General features: G+C 41.0%; 1 protein-coding gene and 1 pseudogene across 10 annotated transcripts in view; one reads left to right on the forward strand and one right to left on the reverse strand.

Moving 5' to 3' along the window:
* CCDC18 (coiled-coil domain containing 18) overlaps positions 1-27,753 on the reverse strand; it is a 177,243-nt gene that overhangs the window by 39,810 nt on the left and 109,680 nt on the right. For 8 of the 10 annotated variants that reach the window (XM_066376765.1, XM_066376761.1, XM_066376759.1 and 5 more), the window contains 2 exons: positions 23,546-23,746; positions 2,895-3,353 (listed from right to left, as the gene is read on the reverse strand). In XM_066376765.1, coding sequence (XP_066232862.1) covers positions 2,895-3,353; positions 23,546-23,746 — 660 coding nt within the window. Of the gene's footprint in view, positions 1-2,894; positions 3,354-23,545; positions 23,747-26,348; positions 26,953-27,753 lie in introns of those variants that run through there. The other 2 variants (XM_066376764.1, XM_066376769.1) reach the window with 2 other exon arrangements.
* On the forward strand, positions 9,003-12,578 carry LOC136397299 (regulation of nuclear pre-mRNA domain-containing protein 1A-like; annotated as a pseudogene).

Consider the following 27,753-nt stretch of genomic DNA (forward strand, 5'->3'; position numbering starts at 1 on the left):
ATCCTTTGACTCAGGGGTAGTCAACCTTTTTATACCTACCGCCCACTTTTGTGTCTCTGTTAGTAGTAAAATTTTCTAATCTCCCACCTGTTCCACAGTAATGGTGATTTATAAAGTAGGGAAGTAACTTTACTTTATAAAATTTATAAAGCAGAGTTACAGCAAGTTAAAGCATATAATAATAATTACTTAACAAGTACTTTATGTTGGATTTTCGCTAAGTTTGGCAGAATAAATCTTTATAAAACAACTTACTATAGTTAAATCTATCCTTTTATTTATACTTTGGTTGCTCTGCTACTGTTCACCATGAAAACTGGAACGTCCACTAGTGGGCGGTAGGGATCAGGTTGACTACCACTGCTTTAACCCTTCGAGTAGTATGAATGTTCATGTATGTCTTCATGCCTCCTGACCATCCAAAGTACGATTGATTTATTTTAAAAATGTGTAAGGCAATATTAATAAAAGGCAAATGTAGGTTCTTCTTGATTCCATAAAATGGTTATCAGACAGACATGATTTTAAGTTAATAAAACTGTAACTAAAACTAATTTCATTTTTTGGAAAAAAAAATGACTCCCGGGGGTCAGCAAGCATGAAAAAAACTCATTACTCAAAGGGTTGAAAACATAAGTCAGATCATGTCATGGCCCTAAGTAAAACTCTTCAATGGCTTCCCTCAAACTTCAAATAAAATCCACACTTATAGGAACTATAAAACCTCTAGGGCACTCACCCAGCACTATTTTTTACCTTATCACCTACTACTCTCCCTCTTGTTTATACCACATCCGCCACACACATCCTAGCTGTTTTCTGCACATGCTAGACATGCTACCACCTCAACATTTTAGGACCTGTTGTTCCCTTTCCTCCAAAGCTCTTCCTCTGAGTTTACTTCCTTGCTTCTCACAGAACTCTGATCAAATATCACCTTCTCATGAGGCCTTTCCTGACCACTCTATCTAAAATAGTATCCCTGTCGCATTGTATCCTCTCACCAACTCTTCTTCATAAAACTTATTTTCACCTGGCAGTAGAACATGTCTATTTACTTGATTACTGATGGTCTCCTCACTAAAAGGTAAGCTCCTTTTGGACAGGTTCTTGGTCATTTTTATTTCTCTAATCCCAGTGCCAGATTATATAGTAGATGACCAATAAATTCTAAATGACTCAAATGGCTAAATAAGTGATCTATAGCAAATTTTAAAGGCTAAATAAAAACAGGTCCTGGCAAGTTGGCTCAGCGGTAGAGCATCGGCCCACCATGTGAGAGTCCCGGGTTTGATTCCCAGCCAGGGCACACAGGAGAAATGCCCATCTGCTTCTCCACCCTTCCCCCTTTTTCTCTCTCTCTTTCCCTCCCACAGCTAAAGCTCCATTGGAGCAAAGTTGGCCTGGGCACTGAGGATGGCTCTGTGGCCTCCACCTCAGGTGCTAGAATGGCTCTGGTTGCAACGGAGCAACACCCCAGATAGGCAGAGCATTGCCCCCTGGTGGGCATGTGGGGTGGATCCTGGTCAGGCACATTCGGGAGTCTATCTCCCTATCTCCCTACCTCCCCGCTTCTCACTTCAGAAAAATACAAAAAGTAAAATAAAAAAAATAAAATAAAGGCTAGATAAAAACAAATTTTATCAGGCTTTATAGAAGATTATCTTGTTTATTATACCATCTCATTTATTATGCCACAACTTCATAATGTGCAAATTTGTTTTATCCATAATATTATTACATGTAAATAGTTTTCTACTTATAAATAGTAAATTTTTTTTTTTTTGTTTTGGGGTGTTTTTTTCTATGTAAGGAAGGATATGGAGAAATAAAAATAAACTCTAACAGTTCTTGTTTTGAATCCATTCCAAAAACATGTTTTAAATTGTTTAGACCATAAATCCTATTTTAATATGTTTGAAAATGAGATAAATTGGCTCTGGCTGGTTGGGTCAGTGGATAGAGAGTCAGCCTGGCAAATGGACATCTCAGGTTCAATTTCTGGTCAAGGAAGACAGGAGAAGCCACGATCTGCTTCTTTCTCCCCCCCTCTCCCCCTTCTCTTCTTCTTCCCCTCCTGTAGCTAGTGGCTCAACTGGTTCAAGTGTCTGGGCCGTCTGTGCTGGGGCACTGAGGATAGCTGTTGGTTGAGCATCAGCCTCAGGAGCTAAAAATAGCTCAATCGATTTAAGCATCAGTCCCAGACGGGGTTGCCAGATGGATCCCAGTTAGGGTGCATGTTGAAGTCTATCTCACAATCTCCTTTCCACTCATGTTAAAAAGAATAAAGAAAAAAAAAGTTATGTAAATGGGCATTTAAAAAAAAATTAACATTACCTGGGAGAGATTCTTTATTTTCACATGCAAACTATAAATTAAATGATTATAAACAATGTTGAATGTAGTGGGGATCAAGTTGTCTATTCATTAGATATGCTCAAAGAATATGGGAGTAGATAAATCATGTGAGTGAAATATTCTGAGCCACTGTGGAAGTTTATGACTAAAATAAAAGTTACCTTAATTTTTACTAGAATGGTTTCCAGGAAGTCTAGAAACAAACTAACTTCAGAACTCCAAAAATATTTTTCAATATCCTAGAGTTAAAAATACTTTCCTAACATGAGGTAGAATCAGTTCTTTAATCAAATAGAGATTATATTTTATCAAAGATATAGGCTATTTTAACAAAAGTTACTTTTCAAAGCTAAATTTTCAACTCTGCTTGTCTGTTGTAAATGCATTCCAGACTAACAGCAAATTTTTTGTACTTTCAATATTTGTATACATCATCTAATGGCAAGCTTCACTTAAATAAATGGATTTTCTACAAATAATAAATTTATATTCAACAGTGACAAAGTATTATAACTTCTAATGTATGAAATACATACCTGAGTTAAACCAGACCCTGTTTGCATAGAAGATTTTTTTAACAGTCTCACTTCTTTGTTTATGTATCTTAGCATTCCACTAAGAGTAGTGAAGTCATTATTCTCAGAACCGTCATCTTCTAGGTCACTTGTGAGAGGTTTAAATGAATCTGACTGGGAATAAGTCAGATCCTTCTGGCTTTCTTCTAATGTTGAAGATTGTTTTAATTGCTTTTTTTTAAAGTCCTGTAGTAATTCTTCAGAAAGATCTTCATCACCATGAGTTTTGAAACTAAGGTCACTGGCACTAATACAGCGACGTAGCTTCCTACACTTGATAAAAGCTGTGTTAGTATGTTTAGGATCCTGAATGCCAGGCACAAATTCTACTGTAGATGTAAACAGGGCTGGTAGAAACTTGATGTCTTCTGCCCTTTCACGTCCAGAAACTTTGACTTGTAATCTGGTTAATTCTGATTCCTGTGGAAAAATTGGTATATAGTAGGTGTTCAGTACACTTTGTTAAATGAATTATTTAGAAAATCACAGACTCTTAGAAGTCTAAGCAAATTTTCATCCCAGTATAAGAATTCCTTTTATAACAACTCATCAGGATTTTCTCAGCTTTGTTTCAACCCTTCATTTTGGATAATTACCATACATATGTTAATTTGAAATATGTTTAAACTATACTAAGGAATTCCATGAAAACTAGATTTTTTTCCTTAAAGAATTATTTTCTTCTTAGTGTTAATGACAATATCATTTTCTAGTCAAGACTAAAATCTTACATCCTAAAAATTCTCTGCAAAAGTGTAAAGATAAACTACCTTTTGTTTACCTAATGTATCACAAACAAAGAAAACTCCCTTCAGAATTTCTAATAGGAAATAAACTTATATGAGCTACTTTGCTTATCTGTCCTCATTATAAGAAAGCTTTATTAAGCTAGAAATTAAAAAACAACAACCAGCCTTTAAGAATGTGATTAGTATTCCCCCCCCCCTTTTTTCTTTACCGTGTGAGAGATGGGGAGGCAGAAAGATAGACTCCTGCATGTGACCCGACCAAAATTCACCTGGCAAGCCCACTAGAGGGCAATGGTTTGCCCATCTGGGGCCATTGCTCTGTTGCTTGGCAACCGAGCCATTCTAGAGTGAGGCGTGGCCATGGTGTCATCTTCAGCACCCAGGACCAACCTGCTTTAATGAGCCATGGTGGCGAGAGTGAGAGAAAGAGAGAAAGAGTGGAGAAGCAGATGGTCACTTCTCCTGTGTGCTCTGACTGGGAATCGAACCTGGGACTTCCACATGCCAGGCCGATGCTCTATCACTGAGCCAACCAGTCAGGGCCAATAATATTTAATAAACCAATTCATTCATATATACATACATACATACATATATATATATATTTGTGTGTGTATATATATATATTTGTGTGTGTGTGTGTGTGAGTGAGAGAGAGAGAGAGACAGAGAAAGAGAGAGGGACAGACAGACAGGAAGAGAGAGATGAGAAGCATCAATTCTTTGTTGTGGCACCTTAGTTGTTCCTTGATTGCTTTCTCATATGCGCCTTGACTGGGGGGGCTACAGCAGCCTGAGTGACCCCTTGCTCAAGCTAGCAACCTTGTATTCAAGCTGGTGAGCTGTGCTCAAACCAAATGAGCCCATGCTCAAGCCGGTGATGTCGGGGTTAAGAACCTAGGTCCTCTGCATCCCAGTTTGATGCTCTATCCACTACGCCACCTCCTGGTCAGGCTAATAAATCAATCCATATTAAATAAACTTTTCATTTCTATTGTTTTTCCAATACCTTCATTTGGGTCTTCTGGGGTTTTTTCGGTTTTGTTTTGTTTTGTGGAAGAAAAAGAGAGAAAGACAGAGAGAGGGACAGACAGACAGGAAGGGAGAGAGATGAAAAATATCAAGTCTTCATTGTGGCACCTTAATTGTTCCTTGATTGCTTTCTTATATGTGCTTTGACTGGGGAGCTACAGCAAAGCAAGTGATCCCTTGCTCAAATCCGTGACCTTGGGCTCAAGCCAGCAACCTTGGGCTTCAAGCCAGCAATCTTTGGGCTCAAGCGTATGACCACGGGGTCATGTCTCTAATCCCACACTCAAGCCAGTGACCCTACTCAAGCTGGATGAACCCACACTTAATCTGGTGACCTTGGGGTTTTGAACCTGGGTCCTCTGCATCCTAGTCCAATGCTCTATCCACTGCGCCACTGCCTGGTCAGGCAATTTGGGTCTTTTGACCCAATTCTGGGGTCCTGAGACTGAGACTGCATACTGTGAAAAGTCATAAAGCCTAAGAATGTAAAGACATTTTAATTTTAAAAGTTAAAAGATAGTCTGACCTCTGGTGCTACAGTGGATGGAGCACTGACCTAGAATGCTGAGGTCGCCAGTTCAATACCTCAGGCTTCCCCAGTCAAGGAACATACAAGAAGCAACTGCTGTGAGTTGATGCTTCCCGCTACTCCCTCCCTTTCTCTCTCTACATCAATATATAAAATCTTCAAAAAAAAAAACACAAGTTAAATAATATGTGTAGTAATCTCTTGTTCAAATATTCTTCTTTTCTTATGAGTATGCATAAGAAATTTCCTAGGCCCTGGCCAGTTGGCTCAGTGGTGGAGCGTCGGCCTGGCGTGCAGAAGTCCCAGGTTCGATTCCTGGCCAGGGCACACAGGAGAGGCGCCCATCTGCCTCTCCACCCCTCCCCCTCTCCTTCCTCTCTATCTCTCTCTTCCCCTCCCGCAGCCGAGGCTCCATTGAAGCAAAGATGGCCCGGGCGCCGGGGATGGCTCCTTGGCCTCTGCCCCAGGCGCTGGAGTGGCTCTGGTCACGGCAGAGCGACGCCCCGGAGGGGCAAAGCGTCGCCCCCTGGTGGGCATGCCGGGTGGATCCCGGTCGGGCGCATGTGGGAGTCTGTCTGACTGTCTCTCCCCTTTTCCAGCTTCAGAAAAATACAAAAAAAAAAAAAAAAGAGAAAGAAATTTCCTAAATCAGCTACTTTTAATAGTTTCTATTTTTTCTAAAAATACAGTGCTTATAATGATCATAACTACAATGTGCATTATAAAATGAAAGTTTAATGTGCATATGATGCATATTTTAGTTCTTTGATGTCTTTTTGTTTTAGATTTTATTTATTCATTTTAGAGAGAGGAGAAAGAGAGACAGGAGAGAAAGAGAGAAGAGGAGGAACAGGAAGCATCAACTCCCATATGTACCTTGACCAGGCAAGCCCCGGGTTTTGAACTAGCGACCTCAGCATTCCTGGTCAATGTTTTATCCACTGCACCACCACAGGCCAGGCCAGTTCTTTGATGTCTTTATACTACTTTATCTAGATCAGCGGTTCTCAACCTGTGGGTCGCGACCCTGGCGGGGTCGCCTAAAGCCATCGGAAAATACATAATGCATATCAGGTATTTACATTCCAAATCATAACTGTAGCAAAATTACAGTTATGAAGTAGCCACCAAAATTATTTTTTGGTTTGGGGTCACCGCAACATGAGGAACTGTATTGCGGGGTCATGGCATTAGAAAGGTTGAGAACCACTGATCTAGATCAACTTTATAAGTGGTTAGAGTGTCATTTTTTTCTTGTAGTAAGTCTTGTATTCACATACTCTTAATAAAGCAGCTACAGAGCTGATACAAAGTATGTGGGAAGTTTTTTTTTTAAACTCCTCTTTGTTATCTCACTATAACTTACAGTTTAACACCTAACTTTTACAATAAAATGTGGTATCTGAATACATTGAACATCATTCAACATTTTGTTAAGACTCAAAGAAGGCCACTGTTCTAATCATTACTGTAGCATGCCATCATGTAATGATGCCATTAGGGCACTCAGAAAATGGTCTTAGCTTTGCTCTGGCTCTAGTTGCCCTCAAATACTAGGGGACTTGTTAGGACACTAAAGGAAGTGAGCTGGCAAGATCAATGCCTTCAAACACTGTTCTTTCTTATTTCTCACTTCTGTTTCTATTCTCTGTATTTAGTGCTGCTACTAACATATTGTTTTACATTATTTACAGCTACTTCTAATTGTTACAGTTATGACAGCTTCTGCTCTTCTATTAGCTTTTCTTACTTTCTCTCTTATCCTCTTTTTTTTTTTTTTTCAAGTGAGAGAAGGGGAGATAGAGAGACAGACTCCTGCATGCGCTCCAACTCGGATCCACCTGGCAACCCCCGTCTGGGGTAGATGCTCAAATCAACCGAGCTTTGCTCAGTATCTGAGATCTATGCTTGGTCCATCTGAGCTATGCTCAGTGCCCAGGGCTGACGTTAGAACCAATTGAGCTACTGGCTGTGAGAGGGGAAAAGGGAGAGAATGGAGAGAGGGAGGGGAAGAGAAGTAGATGTTTACTTCTCATGTATGCCCTGATCAGGGATGAACCTGGGACATCCACACACCAGCAGATACTCTAGTCACTGAGCCAACTGGCCAGGGCCTTCTCTTATCGTCTTAAACTCCTCTTCAGTCTTGATCTAGAGCCAGTTGACACTGACGTTGAGAGCTGGTGTCAAAAAAACAAAGGAATTCACCCTGGCCAGTTGGCTCAGTGGTAGAGCGTTGACCAGGAGTGTGGATGTCCTGGGTTCAATTCCCAGTCAGGGCATATAGGAGAAGTGCCCATCTGCTGCTCTACCCCACCCCTCTCTCGCTTCTCTCTCTCTTTCTCTCTCTTTATCCTCCTCCCCTCCTGCAGCCATGGCTTGAATGGAGCGAGTTGACCCTGGGTGCTGAAGACAGCTCCATGGCCTCTGCCTCAGGTGCTAAGAAGGACTCAGTTGCTTAGCAATGGATTAACACACCAGATAGGCAGAGCATCGCCCCCTAGTGGGCTTGCCAGGTGGATTCCGGTCAGGGCATATACAGGAGTCTGTCTCTGCCTTCCTTCCTCTCCCTGAATAAAACAAAACAAAAAAACCCAACCCCCCCAAAAGAAAACCCACAAAGGAATTCTGCCTGGCCTGTGGTGGAGCAGTGGATAGAGCATAGACCTGGAATGCTGAGGTCACCAGTTCAGAACCCTTGGCTTAACAGGGTAAGGCATATGTGACAAGCAACAAGCAAGCAATGAACAACTAAAGTGAAGCAACTATGAGTTGATACTTCTTGCTCCCCCCATCCCTATAAAACTAAATAAAATCTTTTTTTTTTTTTTTCTTTTTTTTCTTTTTGCATTTTTCTGAAGCTGGAAACAGGGAGAGACAGTCAGACAGACTCCCGCATGCGCCCGACCGGGATCCACCCGGCACACCCACCAGGGGCGACGCTCTGCCCACCAGGGGGCGATGCTCTGCCCATCCTGGGCGTCGCCATGTTGCGACCAGAGCCACTCTAGCGCCTGGGGCAGAGGCCACAGAGCCATCCCCAGCGCCCGGGCCATCTTTGCTCCAATGGAGCCTTGGCTGCGGGAGGGGAAGAGAGAGACAGAGAGGAAGGCGCGGCGGAGGGGTGGAGAAGCAAATGGGCGCTTCTCCTGTGTGCCCTGGCCGGGAATCGAACCCGGGTCCTCCGCACGCTAGGCCGACGCTCTACCGCTGAGCCAACCGGCCAGGGCTAAATAAAATCTTTTAAAAAGTGTTAAAAAACAAAAAAAAAAATTCTATTTTTGACTGATGTATTTGCTAATCATAGTACACATTCTAAGATCTCTGTATATATAGTTCATTTTAGAATTGCTGCTATTTACCCAATATTTTGGTAATTTTCAAAGTAGCTGAATTTAAAAACTTCTGAATAATGGATAAGTACAACCCAATTGTATTTATCTCATTGGTAATATCTCACAAATGAGCAGAGATAACTACTGTAACTAGGGATACACAATACAGAATCTTTTACATTTTTAAGGCCATTTTCACAATGAAGCTTTATAATTTTATATAAATATTATAAATTCCCAGAACACAAGGTACATTAATGTTTCAATAAAAGCATAGATCTTTGTGGTGGGTCTTGGATGTAGCCTTGGCAGTGGCAAGGGCGTGGGGAAGGGTGGGGTGAGGGGGCGAGGCTGCAGTGAGTGAGGCAAAACTCTCCTCCCCTCAGCCCCACCGCATGGGGCTGCCAGAACGTGATGTTGGAGGGATGTCCACCTTCTCTGAGGCGGCGCTGGAGAAGCTGTCAGAGTTGAGCAACTCGCAGCAGAGCGTGCAGACCCTGTCCCTGTGACTCATTCACTACCGCAAGCACTCACGCCACATTGTCACCACCACCACAAGCACTCGTGCCCCATTGTGACCTTGTGGGAGCCAGAACTGCGTCAAGCCGAACCAAACAGGAAGTTTACTTTTCTCTACCTAGCCAATGATGTCATTCAGAACAGCAAAAGGAATGGGTCGAGTTTATGAAGATTTTTGTACCAGTTATAGTGAAGGCTTTTAAGCATGTTTCAAGTGAAACTGATAGAAGTTGTAAGACCCACCTTGGAAGAGTGTTATATTATCTATTTGGGAAGAAAGGTCCCATTTATAAAAACGATGTATTAGAACAACTTAAGTAAGCTTTTTATGGCTTTAAGAAATCTAGGAGGCCTGACCTAGAAATCTAGGTGGCGCAGTGGATAAAGCATCGACCTGGAAATGCTGAGGTCGCCGGTTCGAAACCCTGGGCTTACCTGGTCAAGGCACATATGGGAGTTGATGCTTCCAGCTCCTCCCCACCTTCTCTCTCTGTCTCTCTCTCCTCTCTCTCTCCCTCTCTGTCTCTCTCTCTTCCTTTCTCTCTCCTCTCTAAAATTAATACATTTAAAAAAAATTAAAAAAAAAAAAGAAATCTAGGAAATGAACTTAGGAACAGGTAAAGGTTGATGAAAATGAAAACTGTTCTTCTCTGGGATCTCCAAGTGAACCACCACACTCGATCTATCTCGTTAGAGCATTACAAGATCTAGAACAGGGGTCCCTAAACTTTTTACACGGGGGGCCAGTTCACTGTCCCTCAGACTGTTGGAGGGCCAGACTATAAAAAAAAAACTATGAATAAATCCCTATGCACACTGCACATATCTTATTTAAAAGTAAAAAAAAAACAAAACGGGAACAAATACAATATTTAAAATAAAGAACAAGCAAATTTAAATCAACAAACTGACCAGTATTTCAATGGGAACTATGGGCCTGCTTTTGGCTAATAAGATGGTCAATGTCCGGTTCCATATTTGTCACTGCTAGCCATAACAAGTGATATGACGCACTTCTGGAGCCCTGACGCGTGCATCCCGCGTCACTGGAAGTAGTACTGTACTGAGCGACGTGGCATAGCTTTCACTGACCACTAATAAAAGAGGTGCCCCTTCCAGAAGAGCAGTGGGGGCCGGATAAATGGCTTCAGGGGGCTGCATGCGGCCCGCAGTTATCAAAGGATAGCTTCTTTATGTGTTGAAGTCCAGGAAGTATCCTTACTAGATAAGATAACAGATAAAGAATCTGGAGAAAGGCTTTCTAAAATGGTAGACAATGCCTGTATGTTGCTGGCAGATTATAATGCCAGATTAGTGGCTGAAATAGATGATAGGAAGTAACTCAAATGTTAGCAGATTATCTTCCTTGTCAAAAGGAAGCCTTTGCAGAGAAAGAGCAAAAATTGGAAGAATATGAAAATGTTAAAAAAACTGGAAAATTACAATTGTGTGAAGATAAAGAAACACACCAGGCCCTAGCCGGTTGGCTCAGCGGTAGAGTGTTGGCCTGGCGTGCGGGGGACCCGGGTTTGATTCCCGGCCAGGGCACATAGGAGAAGCGCCCATTTGCTTCTCCACCCCCCCCCCTTCCTCTCTGTCTCTCTCTTCCCCTCCCGCAGCCAAGGCTCCATTGGAGCAAAGATGGCCCGGGTGCTGGGAATGGCTCCTTGGCCTCTGCCCCAGGCGCTAGAGTGGCTCTGGTTGCGGCAGAGCATCGCCTCCTGGTGGGCAGAGCGTCACCCCTGGTGGGCGTGCCGGTGGATCCCGGTCGGGCGCAGGCGGGAGTCTGTCTGACTGTCTCTCCCTGTTTCCAGCTTCAGAAAAATACAAAAAAAAAAAAAAAAAAAGAAACACACTACATAATAACCAATGGGTAAAAGAAGAATTCAAAAGAAAAATAAAAAATTATATTGACAAAGCTGGTGAACCCATGTTCAAGCCAGATGAGCCCATGCTCAAGCCAGAGACCTCTGGGTTTCAACCCTTCAGTCCTCTGTGTCCCAGTCCGACGTTCTATCCACTGTGCCACCACCTTAACCTCGCTGAGTCACAGACCACTTTGTCATCTGATGGATTTAAAGACATGCATTAAGAGAGAAGACAAGATGGCGATGGAGTAGGCGGAAGTACCAACCTCCACCTCCCAGAACCAAAGTGGATTACAAACTAATTTTAAGAACCATCACCTGGAAAAATCAACTTTGGACTAAACTAAGAGCACCCTTCAACCAAGAAACACTGAAGAAGCCACACCGAGATTGGTAGGAAAAGCGGAAACGTGGAAGGGCTGCCCAGCTCCCTGGAGTGAACGGCAGCCGGGAGAGACTCGCGTGACGGGAAGTGAGTTTAGCAGAGAGGGGAGGGTCCTGAGTCCCAGGAACAAAGCCCCAGCCTGCAGCCCCAGAGGCGTATGACAGTATTTAGCTTGAAATAAGACAGGATACTGTTTGTGAGAAAGAGACAGGTTTCTCAGACCCAGGATTCTTCTTAAAGGGACCACGCAGAAAACCTCTCTCACAACCACTCACCCAGGGCTCTGGGGGACAGGGAGAGAGGAGAGGACCAGAGTAGAAGGAAGAGAGTAATCTAGGAGGCACAGGGAGAAACATTTTGAAAGACTGCCACCCTAACCCCTGGGACGAATCACTCCTCAAATCTGAAGTGAGTATTTCTCCTGGAAACAGCAATACCAGCTAAGGGAAGCAGGACACCAGCCAAATAAGCTCTCCCGCGGCACTCAGAGCAGAGTCGCTTAGAAGGAGGAAGCTTTCGGGACTACAGTAGTGAGTTTTAGGGTCTGAGCTGCAGCGCCCCCACCCACACGATTGAGGGCTCACCCCAAGGGCAGGTGGCAGCGGCAGGACACAGAAGCACTGTCCTGTCGGCAAGGGCGGAAGCCAGCAGCCACCACTGAGGCCCAGGTGTGAGCTCAGTCTTGCTTGTCTGGGGAGGAGGGGACATGCAAAAGAAGTCAAGCCCAGCTGTGGCCCACCTGCAATCCAGCCTGTAAGGGAAGGGCAGGAGCCCTGGAAGGGGCGGGGACCCGCCCTTGAGCAAGGGTGCAGGAGCACAGCCTTGCCTCACCCACGGAACCGAGACTTGTGGCCTGACTTGGGAGCTGGCTCCCCCCGTGGGGGTGGAGCCAAAAGCCCAGATCAGGTGGAGTCCCACTACTGAGTGTGGGCACACAGTCCCGCAGGCCTGTGGAGCCAAGGCTTGCAGCTGTCCCACGAGCGGGCTCCTCCTGCAGGGGAGGGGTGAAAGCCCGGAATTAGGTGCAGACCCGCAGCTGAGCACCGGTGCTTACCCCTACCCTCAGGGCCGAGCATAACGCCACCCGCGGGGGCGGAGTGAAGGCCAAGGCCACCGAGGCTTGTACACCTGAGCACGTGATCAAAGCCACTCCCATGAAGGAGAGGCAGAAACCACAGCAACAGCCCGAGTGGGCAGGTAGCGGCAATGCCCATACCCAAACGCCCTAGGCAGCAACAGCAGAGGGGGTGGTGGGCCTGCAGACAGACCACACTTAGGGAACACAGAGGCCACACGCAGTGGACTTGAGTGGCCAAAGCCTTCTTTTACACAGACAAAATGAGAAGGCAGAGAAATGCAACATATATGAATCAAGAGAAATCCCCAGATAAGGAACTAAATGAGTCAGATATAACCAAAGTACCAGATGCAGAGTTTAAAATAACGATTGCTAGGATGCTCAAAGATATCAGAACAACAATAGATGGTCATTACAAACACCTAAATAGAGGATAGCAAATATAAAAAAGGACATTGAAATAATAAAGAATCAGAAATGACAAATACAATATCAGAAATAAAGAACACATGGAAGGAATTAAAAGCAGGATAGATGAAGCTGAGAATCGAATCAGCGAGTTAGAGGACAAAGTAAATGAAGGCACAGAAGCAGAGCAGAAAAAAGTAAAGAGACTCAGAAAGTCTGAGGAAACTCTAAGAGAGCTCGGTGACAACATGAAGAGAAATAACATCCGCAGAATAGGGGTTCCTGAAGAAGAAGAGAAAGAACAAGGGATAGAGACTTTGTTCAAACATATCATAGCTGAAAACTTCCCTCAATTAAGGCAGAAAAACATCTAACAAGTTCAAGAAGCACAGAGAACTCCATTAAAGAGAAACCCAAAGAAAACTACACCAAGAAACATCATAATTAAAATACCAAAGCTAAGTAATAAAGAGAAAATGTTAAAAAAGACTATCACCTAAAGAGGAACCCTATAGGATGACTTCCAACTTCTCAACAGAAACACTTGAGGCAAGAAGGGAATGGCAAGAAATATTCAAAGTAATGCAGAATAAGAGCCTACAACCAAGACTACTTTATCCAGCAAGGCTATCATTTAAAATTAATGGAGAAATAAAAAGATTTCCAGACAAAAAACAAAAAACAAAAACAAAACTCAAGGAATTCACTACAACCAAATTAATGCTGCAAGAAATGCTAAAGAGCATGTTGTAAAGAGATCAAAGGAGAAAAAATATATAGCAAAAGAGGAATACAGTTTTAAAGAATAAAATGGCAATAAACAACTACATATCAATAATAACCTTAAATGTAAAGATTAAATGATCCGATCAAAAGACATAGGGTAGCTGCGTGGATAAGAATACTTGACCCAGGCCCTGGCCAGTTGGCTTAGTGGTAGAGTGTCGGCCTGGTGTGCAGAAGTCCCGGGTTCGATTCCCGGCCAGTGCACACAGGAGAAGCGCCCATCTGCTTCTCCACCCCTCCCCCTCTCCTTCCTCTCTGTCTCTCTCTTCCCCTCTCGCAGCCGAGGCTCCATTGAAGCAAAGATGGCCTGGGCGCTGGGGATGGTGCCTTGGCCTCTGCCCCAGGCGCTAGAGTGGCTCTGGTCGCAACAGAGCGACGCCCCGGAGGGGCAGAGCATCGCCCCCTGGTGGGTGTGCCGGGTGGATCCCAGTTGGGCGCATGCGGGAGTCTGTCTGACTGTCTCTCCCAGTTTCTAGCTTCAGAAAAATACAAAAAAAAAAAAAAAAAAAAAAAAGAATACAGGACTCATACATATACTGTCTACAGAAGACACACCTTAAAACAAAAGATGCATATAGACTGAAGATAAAATGATGGAAAAAATATTTCACGCAAATGGAAATGAAATAAAAGTTGGGGTAGCAATACATATATCAGACAAAATGGACTTTAAAACAAAGATTATAGGAAGAGATAAAGAAGGTCACTACATAATGAAAAAGGGAGCAGTCCAAGAGAAGATATAACTGTTATAAATATCTACACACCTAATATAGGAGCACCTAAATATATAAAGCAGACTTTGATGGATTTAAAGGGCGAGATCAACAGCAATACTATAATAGTAGGGGATTTCAATACCCCACTAACATCACTAGATAGATCCTCAAGAAAGAAAATTAACAAAGAAACAGCAGACTTAGAGGACATACTAGATGAACTCGATTTAATAGATATCTTCAGAATCTTTCACCCTAGAGCAGCAGAATATATATTCTTTTCAAGTGCTCATGGTACATTATCTAGGATAGACCACATGTTAGGGCACAAAAGCGGTCTCAACAAATTTAAAAAGATTGAAGTCATATCGAGCACTTTTTCTGATCGCAATGGCATGAAACTAGAAATCAACCACAACAGAAAAACTGAAATATACTCAAACACTTGGAAACTAAATAGCATGTTATTAAATAACAAATCGGTTAACAATGAGATTGAAGAAAAAAATAAAAAAAATTCCTAGATATGAACGATAATGAGCATACAACAACTCAAAATTTATGGGACACAGCAAAAGCAGTCCTGAGAGGGAAGTTCATAGCATTACAGGCATACCTCATGCTAGAAAAAGCCCACATAAACAACTTGACTCTGCATCTAAAAGCACTAGAAAAAGAACAGCAAGTAAAGCCCAGGTGTAGTAGAAGGAAGGAAATAATAAAGATCAGGGCAGAAATAAATGACATAGAGGCTAAAGAAACAATACAGAGGATCAATGAAATCAGGAGCTGGTTCTTTGAAAAGGTAAACAAGATTGATGAACCTTTAACCAGACTCACCAAGAAAAAAAGAGAGAGGACTCAAATAAATAAAATTAGAAATGAGAGTGGAGAAATAACAACTGACACAACAGAAATACAAAATATTTTGAGAAAATACTATGAAGAACTGTACGCCAAAAAAACTAGACAACCTAGATGAAATGGACAAATTCCTTGAACCATATAATCTTCCAAAAATTAATCTGGAAGAATCAGAAAACCTAAACAGACCAATTACAACAAATGAGATTGAAACACTTATAAAAAACTCCCAAAAAAGAAAAGCCCTGGGCCTGATGGCTTCACAAGTGAATTCTACCAAATATTCAAAGAAGAACTAACACCTATCCTTCTCAAGTTATTTCAAAAAATTCAAGAGTAAGTAAGACTTCCAAGCTCCTTTTATTTTGTATTTTTATTTTTTTACAGAGACAGAGAGTGAGTCAGAGAAAGGGATAGACAGGGACAGACAGGAACGGAGAGAGATGAGAAGCATCAATCATTAGTTTTTCATTGCACGTTGCAACACCTTAGTTGTTCATTGATTGCTTTCTCATATGTGCCTTGACCACGGGCCTTCAGCAGACCAAGTAGCCCCTTGTTGGAGCCAGCAACCTTGGGTTCAAGCTGGTGGGCTTTTGCTCAAACCAGATGAGCCCGTGCTCAAGCTGGCGACCTCGGGGTCTCGAACCTGGGTCCTCTGAATCCCAGTCCGACGTTCTTTCCACTGCGCCACCACCTGGTCAGGCCAAGCTCCTTTTATGAGGCGAGTATAACTCTGATTCCAAAACCAGGCAAAGACAACACAAAGAAAGAAAATTGTGGGTCAATATCCCTGATGAATTTAGATGCTAAAATCCTCAACAAAATATTAGCAAACCGATCCAGCAATATATAAAAAAAATCATACACCATGATCAAGTGGGATTTATTCTTGGGAGGCAAGGTTGGTATAATATTCGCAAATCAATCAATGTGATTCATCACATAAACAAAAGGAAGGAGAAAAACCACATGATAATTTCAACAGATGCAGAAAAAGCATTTGATAAAATCCAGCACCCATTCATGATCAAAACTCTCAGCAAAGTGGGAATACAGGGAACATACCTCAACATGATAAAGGCCATCTATGACAAACCCACAGCCAAGATCATACTCAATGGGCAAAAATTAAAAGCAATCCCCTTAAGATCAGGAACAAGGCAGGGGTGCCCTCTTTCACCACTTATTCAACATAGTTCTGGAAGTCCTAGTCACAGCAATCAGACAAGAAAAAGAAATAAAAGGCATCCAAATTGGAAAAGAAGAAGTAAAACTATTATTATTTGCAGATGATATGATATTGTATATAGAAAACCCTAAAGTCGAAGTCAAAAAACTACTGGACTTGATAAATGAATTCAGCAAGGTGGCAGGATATACACCAACAATGAACTGTCAGAAAGAGAAATTAAGGAAGCAATTCCCTTTACCATTGAAACCAAAAAAATGAAGTACCTAGGAATAAATTTAACCAGGGAGGTTACAGACTTGTTCTTGGAAAATTATAAAACATTGATAAAAGAAATCAGGGAAGATACAAACAAGTGGAAGCATATACCGTGCTCATGGTTAGGAAGAATAAACGTCATTACAATGTCTATATTACTGAAAGAATCTTATAAATTCAATGCAATACCGATTAAAATACCAATGACTTACTTCAAAGATATAGAACACATATTCCAAAAATTTATATGGAACCAAAAGAAAACACGAATAGCCTTAGCAATCTTGAAAAGGAAGAATAAAGTGGGAGGTATCACACTTCCGGATACCAAGTTATACTACAAAGCCACTGTACTCAAAACAGCCTGGTACTGGCATAAGAAAAGGCATATAGATCTATGGAACAGAACTGAGAACCCAGAGATAAATTCATACTTTTATGGACAACTAATATTTGACAAAGGAGGTAAGAGCATACATTGGAGTAAAGACAGCCTCTTCAACAAATGGTGTTGGGAAAACTGGACAGCTACCTGTAAAAAAATGAAACTAGACCACCAACTTACACCATTCACAAAAATAAACTCAAAATGGATAAAAGACTTAAATGTAAGCTGTAAAACCATAAGCATCTTAAGAAAACATAGGCAGTAAGGTCTCTGACATCTCTCGCAGCAATTTATTTTCCAATTTATCTCCACGGGCAAGTGAAATAAAGGCAGGATAAACAAATGGGACTATATCAAACTAAAAAGCTTTTGCACAGCTAAAGACAATAAGAACAGAATAAAAAGACAAACTACACAATGGGAGAATATATTTGAAAATATGTCTGATAAGGGGTTAATAACCAAATTTATAAAGAACTTGTAAAACTCAATACCAGGAAGACAAACAATCCAATCAAAAAATGGCAAAAGAAATTAATAGACACTTCTCCAAAGAGGACGTGCAGATGGCCAATAGGCATATGAAAAAATGCTCAACATCACTAATCATTAGAGAAATGCAAATTAAAACCACAATGAGATATCACGTCACACCAGTCAGAATGGCGCTCATCAACAAAACAACACAGAATAAGTGCTGGTGAGGATGTGGAGAAAAGGGAACCCTCCTGCACTGCTGGTGGGAATGCAGACTGGTGCAGCCACTGTGGAAAACAGTAGGGAGATTCCTCAAAAAATTAGGAATGGAACTGCCCTTTGACCCAGCTATACCACTTTTAGGAATATACCCCAACAATACCATAGCACTGTTTAAAAAGAAGAAATGCACCCCCATGTTTATGGCAGCATTGTTCACAATAGTGAAGATCTGGAAACAGCCCAAGTGTCTGTTAGCAGACGAGTGGATTAAAAAGCTTTGGTACATATATACTATGGAATACTACTCAGCCATAAGAAATGATGACATCAGATCATTTACAACAACATGGATGGACCTTGATAACATTATATTGAGTGAAATAAATAAATCAGAAAAAACTAAGAACTACATGATTCCATACATAGGTGGGACATAAAAATGAGACTCAGAGACATGGACAAGAGTGTGGGGGTTACAGGGTGGGGGAGAGCAGAGAGAGGGGTTTGGGGGAGGGGAGGGGCACAAAGAAAACTAGTTAGAAGGGACGGAAGTCAATTGGACTTTGGGTGATGGGAATGCGGCATAATCAAATGTCAAAATAACCTAGAGATGTTTTCTCTGAATATATGTACCCTGATTTATCAGTGTCACCCCATTAAAATTAATTTTAAAAAAAGAAAAAAAATTATATTGACACAAATGAAAATTCAGCTTATCAAAACTTACAGAATGCACATAAAGCAGATATTAAAACATAGTTTATAGCGATAAATACCTACATTAAGAAACAAGAAATATCTCAAATGAACAATCTAACTTGACACCTAAGGAATTAGAAAAAGAAGAACAAACTAAGGCCAAAGTTAATAGAAGGAAGGAAATAACAAAGATACAGTAAAAATAAATTAGAAATTCAATAGATAATAGAACATATCAGTATAACAAAGATCAGGGTTCTTAATAAAATAAAATAAACCTTTAGGTAGAACTTACAAAGAAAAAAAGAGGATTCAAATAAGTAAAAACAGCCTGAGCAGGCGGTGGTGCAGTAGATAAGAGTGTTGGACCGGGACACAGGACCCACGTTCGAAATTCTGAGGTCGCCCAGCTTGAGTGCGGGATCATATATAGATATCGCCCCATGGTCACTGGCTTGAGCCCAAAGGTGCTGGCTTGAAGCCCAAGGTTGCTGGCTGAAGCCCATGGTTATTGGCTTGAGCAAGGGGTCACTGGCTTGGCTGTAGTCCCCCCAGTCAAGGCACATATGAGAAAGCAATCGATGAACAACTAAGGTGCCACAGTGAAGAATTGATGCTTCTCATCTCTCTCCCTTCCTGTTTGTCTGTCCCTATCTGTCCCTCTGATTCTCTTTCTGTCTCTGTCAAAAATAAATAAAAATAAATAAATAAATAAAATAAGGAAAATCAGAAACGAGAGAGATGTTACAACTGATACCATAGAAATATAAAGATCATAAGAGACTACTATGAACAAGTATATGCCAAGAAATTGGACAACCTATAAAAAAAAGAAAAAGTTCCCAGAAACATACAACATACCAAGATTAAATCACAAAAAAATAGAAAATTTAAACAGACCAATTTCTGTAAAGGAGATTGAATCAGTAATCAAAAACCTCACAACAAATAAAAGTCTAGGACCAGATGGCTTCACTGGTGAATTCTATCAAACATGCAAGGAAGAATTAATATCAGTGCTTCTCACACTCTTCCAAAAAGCAGGAGAGGACCTTTTCAAACTCATTTTACAGGGCCAGAATTACACTGACACCAAAAGCAGACAAGAATACTACAAGAAAATAAAATGACAGGTCAATATCACTGATAAACATAGATGAAAAAATATTTTAAAAGTATTAGCAATCGATTTCAACACTACATTAAAAAATCATACACCATGAAGAAGTAGGATTAAATCCAGGGATACAAAGTTGGTCCAACATCTGCAAAACAATCAATGTAATAAACCACATTAACAAAATGAAGGATAAAAATCATATGAACGTTCCACTAGATACCAAAAAAGCATTTGAAAAACTTAATATCCATTTATGATATTAATAAAAACTTTCAACAAGTGGATATAAAGGTAATGCCCCTCAACATAATAAAGACCATATATAATAAGCTGACAGTTAATATCATACTTAACAGTGAAAAGCTGAAAGCTTTTACTCTTTTAAAACCAGGAATACAAAAAGCATGTCCACTCCTGCCATTTTTATTCAACATAGTATTGGAAGTCCTAGTTAGGACAATTAGGCCAGAAAAAGAAACAAAAGCACCGAAGTGGAAAGGAAGAAGTAAAACTATTTTCAGGTGACATAATATTATATGCAGGAAATCCTAAAAATCCACTAAAGAAACTGTTAGAATAGATATGTAAATTAAGTAAAACTGCAGGAATACAAAGTCAATATATAAAAGTCAGTTGCAGTTCTATATATTAATGATGAACTATAAGAAAGAAAAATTATAAAAGCAATCCCATTTGCAATTACTTCAAAGAGTAAAATATACAGAAATAAATTCAATCAAGGAAGTGAAAGAAGTGTACATTGAAAACTTTAAGACATTGATAAAAGTAATTGAAGATAGATAAATGGAAAGATACTCTGTGCTCATAAATATGAAGAAATAACATTTTGAAAATGTTTATACCATGCACAGCAATTTACCGATTCAATTCAACCTCTATCAAAATTCCAATGGCATCTTCCACAGAAATAGAACAATCTTAGAAAAGAACAATCCTAAAATGTATATGGAACCACAAAATCCTCAAAAGTCAAAGCAATCTAAAGAAAAAACAGAGCTGGGCTCTGGCCGATTGGCTCAGTGCAAGAGTGTTGGCCTGGCATGTGGTTGTCCCAGGTTCAATTCCCCGCCAGGGCACACAGGAGAAGTGCCCATCTGCTTCTCCACCCTTCCCCCTCTCCTTTCTCTCTCTCTCTCTCTTGCCTTCCTGCAGTCAAGGCTCCATTGGAGCAAAGTTGGCCTAGGCACTGAGCATGGCTACATGGCCTCCGCCTTGGGCACTAGAATGGCTCTGGTTGGAATGGAGCAAAGCCCCAGATGGGCAGAGCATCACCCCCAAGCGGGCATGCCAGGTGGATCCCAGTCAGGCGCATGTGGGAGTCTGTCTCTGTGCCTTCCCGCTTCTCACTTCAGAAAAATACCAAAAAAAACCCCACAAAAAAACCCACACACAAAAATAACAACAACAAAGCTGGAGCATCACACTTCCTGATTTCAAACCATATTACAAAGTTACAGTAATCAAAAGAGTGTAGTATTGGCATAGAAACAAATACATAGATCAATAGAACAGAATAGTTTACCTAGGAATAAACTTATGCATATATAGCCAATTAATTTATGACAAAGGAGCCAAGGATATACAATAGAAAAAAGACAGTCTTATTTTATTTTATTTGGTATTTTTCTGGAGTGAGAAGCGGGAAGGCAGAGAGACAGACTCCCGCATGTGCCGGACCGGGATCCACCTGGCATGCCCACCAGGGGGCAATACTCTGCCTATCCGGGCCATTGCTTTGTTGCAACCACAGCCATTCTAGCGCCTGAGGCGGAGGCCACGGAGCCATCCTCAGCACTCGGGCCAACTTTGCTCCAGTGGAGCCTTGGCTGCGGGAGGGGAAGAGAGATAGAAAGTAGAGGGGGAAGGATAGAGAAGCAGTTGGGTGCTTCTCCTATGTGCCCTGGCTGGGAATCGAACCTGGGACTTCCACACACCAGGCTGACACTCTACTGCTGAGCAACCGGCCAGGGCAACAGTCACTTTAATGTATGGTTTTGGGAAAACTGGACAACCACATGCAAAAGAGTGAAATTCAATCACTATCTTATACTATACACAAAAATCAACTGAAAGGCCTGACCTGTGGTGGCACAGTGAATAAAGCATCGACCTGGAAATGCTGAGGTCGCCGGTTCGAAACCCTGGGCTTGCCTGGTCAAGGCACATATGGGAGTTGATGCTTCCAGCTCCTCCCCACCTTCTCTCTCTGTCTCTCTCTCCTCTCTCTCTGTCTCTCTGTCTCTCTCTCTCTCTCTCTCTCTCCCTCTCTCTCTCCTCTCTAAAATGAATAAATAAAATAAAAATTAAAAAAAAATCACTGAAAATGGCCTAAAGACTTGAATATAGAAACTGAAACCATTAAATTCCTAGGAAAAAACATAAAGGGTAAGCTCCTTGACACTGGGCTTAGCAATGATTTTTTGAATTTGACACCAAAAGCAAAGGCAGCAAAAGCAAAAATAAACAAGTGGGACTACATCAAACTATATAGAAAAGCTTCTGCACAGTAATAAAAACCACCAATAAATTGAAAAGGCAATCTATGGAATGGGAGAAAATATTTGCAAATCATGTATATGATTGATTGATAACCAAAATATATAAACCCTGGCCAGGTACTTCAGTTAGAGCATCATCCCTGTTGATAAGCCAAAGTTTCAGGTTCAATCTCTAGTCAGGGCACATACAAGAATCAACCAATGAATGCATAAATAAGTGGAACATCAAATTGATTTTTCTTTCACTCACTAACTTTTCCTCTTCCTGTCTAAAAAAGTCAATCAATCAATAAAAAAAGAATACTGCATGGTATCACTGATATGTGAAATCTTTTAAAAAATTGTCAAATTCATAGAAAGAGCGAATAGAAAAATGGTTGACAAGGGCAATAGGGAGCGGTTGGTCAAAGGATACAGTCTTTTAGTTATAAGATAAGTAAGGCATGAGCATCTATGTGTAACATGGTGACTATGTTTGGTAACACTACGTCATAGCATTAAAATTTGATGAGAGTAAAATTTAAATGTTCTCACCAAAGGTATTTTTTAAAAATTTAAAATGTTTGGGCTGGCCTGTGGTGTATAGTGGATAGAGCATTGACCTGGAACGCTGAGGTCGCCAACTTGAAACCCTGGGCTTGCCCAGTCAAGGCACGTACAACAAGCAACAAGCAAGCAATGAACCAAAGTGAAGCAACTATGAGTTGATACTTCTTGCTCCCCCCACCCCTCTCTCTGTAAAATATATAAAAATCTTATAAAAAAAATTTAAAGCTCATGTTTGAACATTTATAAATTACTATTTCTCCTGGGGAATTATGATATATATCATATTAGTAATTCTGAAACGCAATATCTTCTAAATAAAATGCTTTTTATTCAAATAGGTCAATATTTGGTCATATAATCCTCCATAAACTATAACAGAAAAATAATTCATAAATTTACTTTTTCATAGATATGTGATGAAAAAGGAGCTCTGCAATAAATCTAATGGAAAGTGACCTAAAAGGGTAATCTGATCATAAATTCCTAACTGGTCATGGTGGGTAGTCAGGCCTCAGGTCTGTAGCTTTCCAAGTGAAAGATTACGTTCTCCTTAAATTCTGCCTATCATTCTCATGCATTTAGGTTGACATGCCCTTGAAATGCCAGACCCCTGGGAGGGATAACCACCCTCAAGCGAGCACATGACCTTGCTAACTATCCTAGAATCCAATCATAGAGATTAGCCTGCCTTGCTTTCTCCCACATTCATGTAATGTTCCTTATGTTCCCTCCTTAATTTCAAATGCATAAAGGAAACTGCAAATTGTCATTTTGGGAAGCATTTTCCTCAGTCTGTTGAGATTTTGCTTCAAGGCGTGTCCTCTGTTTAGCTCAAATGAACTCTCATAAAAATTTTCTACAGGTTTGGACGTTCTTACATCAACACATGCTTTATATACTTTTACATGGTTACTTACTTTAATAAGTAATGCTTCATTTGTAGCTTCTATAACTTCATTCCTGTCTTGGACTTGCTGATGCAAACTGCTCACAGTGTCCTGAGCTTCTTCTAATTCCAATTTTGCCTTCTCTAACTGTTCATTTAGTTGCTGAATGGAAGACTTTTGAGAGTCAGCAGAAATCTTCCACTTTGCATGGTTCTCCTGATGGGAAATCATCTATATAGCCCCAAAGTTGAAAAGGTAAAAAAAGAAAATAGGATGGGGTTGGTTTCAATAACTTTCTAATACTTTTTTCACTTCCACTTAAATGAAAGTAAATTATTTTTAAATACAAACATCTGATTTCTCAACATACAACATACTAGAGGAAAAAGGGAGGAGAAGGAACCTATAGTCTTAAATTTAATTAAGAACAGTTAACCAAATATACTGAACTGTTTTTGGATCCTGACTTGAAAAAAATCGCCTATAAAGCATTTTTGTGACAACTGGGGAAATGTGAACAAAGACTGGAGAGTTGATGATATTAAGGAATTGCTGTTGAGCCTGGCTGGTTGGCTCAGTGGTAGAGTGTCAATCTGGCATGTGGAAGTCCCGGATTCAATTTCCAGTCAGGGCACACAGGAGAAGTGACCATCTGCTTCTCTTCACCTCCACCTCCCTCCTACTTCCCCTCTTACAGCCATGGCTCAATTAATTCAAATACATTGGCCCCGGGCACCGAGGATAGCTCCATAAAGCCTCTGCTTCAGGTGCTAAAAATAGCTCAGTTGCGAGCATGTCCCCAGATGGGCAGAGCATCAATCCCAGACAGGGGATGCCAGGTGGATCCCAGTCAGGGCGCATGCAGGAGTCTGTCTCTCTATCCCCACTCCTCTCACTTGGAAAAAATAAATAAATAAAATTAATAAAAAAAGGAATTACTGTCAATTTTTGTGTAATAATGATATTCAAGTTATATATATATTTTTAAGAAACCCTTATCTTTTAGAGATTGTTATTGAAATGTTTACTGATGAAACAATATCAAGGATTTGCTTCTAAATAACATGTGATATGTGGAGGGTGGAAGGAAAGTGAGTGAGGTTAAAGGTACAGTGACCACCATACTTCCCAGTTTACCTATAACTATCTAGGTTTTATGCCTTGGTATCCTGGTTAGTTGGTAACATCCTTTTTCATTCTCAAAGGTATTCCCTTTTAGATAAAAGAAATGGTCAACAAACTTACAATTGAAATCAAATTGGCCAAGAGTTGTTAATCATTGAAGTGAATAATAAAGATGGGAGGATTTTTATCATTCTCTCTACTTATGAATATATTTAAAATTTTGCACAGTAAATTTTTAAAGATTTCACTGTCATAAAAAAAATCAGTTCTGCCCTGGCTAGTGGCTCAGTGGACAGAGCGTTGGCCTGGGATGGACATCCCAGTTTCGACTTCCAGTCAGGGCACACATGAGAAGCAACCATTTATTTCTCCCCCTTCTTTCTCTCTTCCTATCCCACAGGCAGTGGCTTAATTGGTTGAGTATGGTCTTCAGTGCTGAGGAAAGATCCAATGGAGTGTATCAAGCCTCTGGCGCTAAAAATAGCTCTGTACTTAAGCACTGGCCCCTGATGGGGACCACCAGATGGATCCCAATTGGGATGCATGTGGGAGTCTGCCTCACTATCTCCCCTCCTCTCACTTAAATCAGTTTTGCAATTATTATTGAGTTTTCTGACAATTCTGAAATTTGCATTTTAAGGAATGCTTTTATTTATTTATTTATTTTTAATTTTTTTGTATTTTTCTGAAATGAGAAGCAGGGAGGCAGAGAGACAGACTCCCGCATGTGCCCAACTGAGATCCATCCAGCAAACCCACTAGGGGGCAACGCTCTGCCCATCTGGGCCATTGCTTCATTGCAACCAGAGCCATTCTAGCGCCTGAGTCCGGTGAAGGCCATGGAATCATCCTCAGTGCCCGGGACAACTTTGCTCCCATGGAGCCCTGGCTGATAGAGAGAAAAGAGAGGGGGAAAGTGGAGAAGCAGATGGGAGCTTCTCCTGTGTGCCCTGGCCGGGAATCGAACCTGGGACTTCCACACAAAGGGCTGAGGCTCTACCACTGAGCCAACTGGGCAAGGCAAGGAATGCTTTTAAAACTTATTGATCCCTTTTTCTAAATCTGTTACTTTAATGACATACTCTCTCATTTTTATATTCAAATAATATACACACTTTAAAAATAAATCTTTATTAGGTACCAAAAAAGAAAAAAAATTACATATTTTTATTAGCATGCAAGTACAGTGTGTCTGTAAAGTCATGGTGCACTTTTGACCGGTCACAGGAAAGCAACAAGAGACGATAGAAATGTGAAATCTGCACCAATTAAAAGGAAAACTCCCAGTTTCATACTATTCAGTGCAGTTTGATGTGGGCTCACGCACAGATTTTTTAGGGCTCCTTAGGTAGCTATCCCGTATAGCCTCTACAGACTCGTCACTGACTGATGGCCTACCAGAATGGGGTTTCTCCACCAAACTGCCGGTTTCCTTCAACTGCTTATCCCACCTAGTAATGTTATTCCTATGTGGTGGCACTTCATTATAAATGCACCAATATTCACATTGCACTTTGGTCACGGATTCGAATTTAGCGAGCCATAGAACACACTGAACTTTCCTCTGTACCGTCCACATCTCAACTGGCATGGCCCTGGGCTGCTCCGCTGTATACACGGTGTTCCGTCATCATCTGTGCATGCTGCCACATCATCCTACAGAAACTAGGAGGGTTTTCCTTTTATTTGGTGCAGATTGCACATTTCTATCGTCTTTTGTTGCTTTCCTGTGACCGGTCAAAAGTGCACCATGACTTTACAGACACACTGTATTTAATTACTCTGACTTGAAGATCCTTATTTATGAACAGCAATGGCATTTTATTTTATTTATTATACTTTTTCCTCTCCTTAAAGGCTTCATTAAAAGTTTTTGAAAGTTCACTTATCTTCATGACTGTGTTCAGAGAGACTCCAGGTATGTCAGCAGATTCATCATCAGTCCACCTCATAAGCACTTTGTAACTTTTTACAATGTTGAAGCCAAAAGTACACTGCAACTTGGGTAAACAGATAGGGCAAAAATTTAGGGGCTGCTAGTCAGCTTCTTCCAAGTGGCTGGAGCCTTGCGTTAAGCATGTAAGCCACAAGTAATGTTGAAGTCCAGATGTGTGTCCAATTTCATGGGTTAAAGACGTACAGGATTGACGCAGCAAACACAAGGCACTTCAGGAATGTAATAGTTATCAAAAGTTGAGCAGTCACTTGAAGATGTTTTCTGCAGCTCTTCACTTAGCCTGCATAGCATGAGCTATAAAAAAAACTGCCATACCCGGCAAAGGTGAATATACTATACCATCTGTCAAAGAGGCCTGTCCAAAGACAAAATTCCAGAAGTTTTTTTGAGTAAAGATCAATCATTGTTATTCCCATAACACAGAAGGCATCTTCAGGTTTCTTCTTCTTTAAGAACTTTGAATATGCCCTTCATGTCTTCTAGGTTCTTTGTGTTATCATTGACTCTAAAGGAATACCTCATGCAGAGACAGGAACTGATTCTAGGAATTTTACTGTCAAGACATAGAAAATGTTGCACAGTAGCTCTTGAGCCATTTAATAGATTCTTTATTGATAATTCTGGTCTTTCTAAGAGATCCAATGCACTGTATATAAACACTGTGTTTCTCTATAGATTTTCTTTAAGGATCACTGAAAGTGTTCCAAGTCTTGCAGAGTCCTCAATGGGAGGAGATCCAATCTAACTGAAATGCAAGGTAATGGTCTAACCCAGTGGTCCCCAACCTTTTTTGGGCCACGGACCGGTTTAATGTCAGAAAATATTTTCACGGACCGGCCTTTAGGGTGGGATGGATAAATGTATCACGTGACCGAGACAAGCGTCAAGAGTGAGTCTTAGACAGATGCAACAGAGGGAATCTGGTCATTTTTTAAAAATAAAACATCATTCAGACTTAAATATAAATAAAACAAAAATAATGTAAATTATTTGTTCTTTCTCTGCGGACCGGTACCAAATGGCCCATGGACTGGTACCGGTCCGCGGCCCGGGGGTTGGGGACCACTGGTCTTAAGAGATCACTGTACTGCTGGAAGACTGTTCATCCAACACTGTTTCCCACATCTCACTTCTCATACTGTGATACAATTGTTGG

This window comes from Saccopteryx leptura, chromosome 3 (genome assembly GCF_036850995.1).
Source record: "Saccopteryx leptura isolate mSacLep1 chromosome 3, mSacLep1_pri_phased_curated, whole genome shotgun sequence".
Classification (NCBI taxonomy): domain Eukaryota; kingdom Metazoa; phylum Chordata; class Mammalia; order Chiroptera; family Emballonuridae; genus Saccopteryx; species Saccopteryx leptura.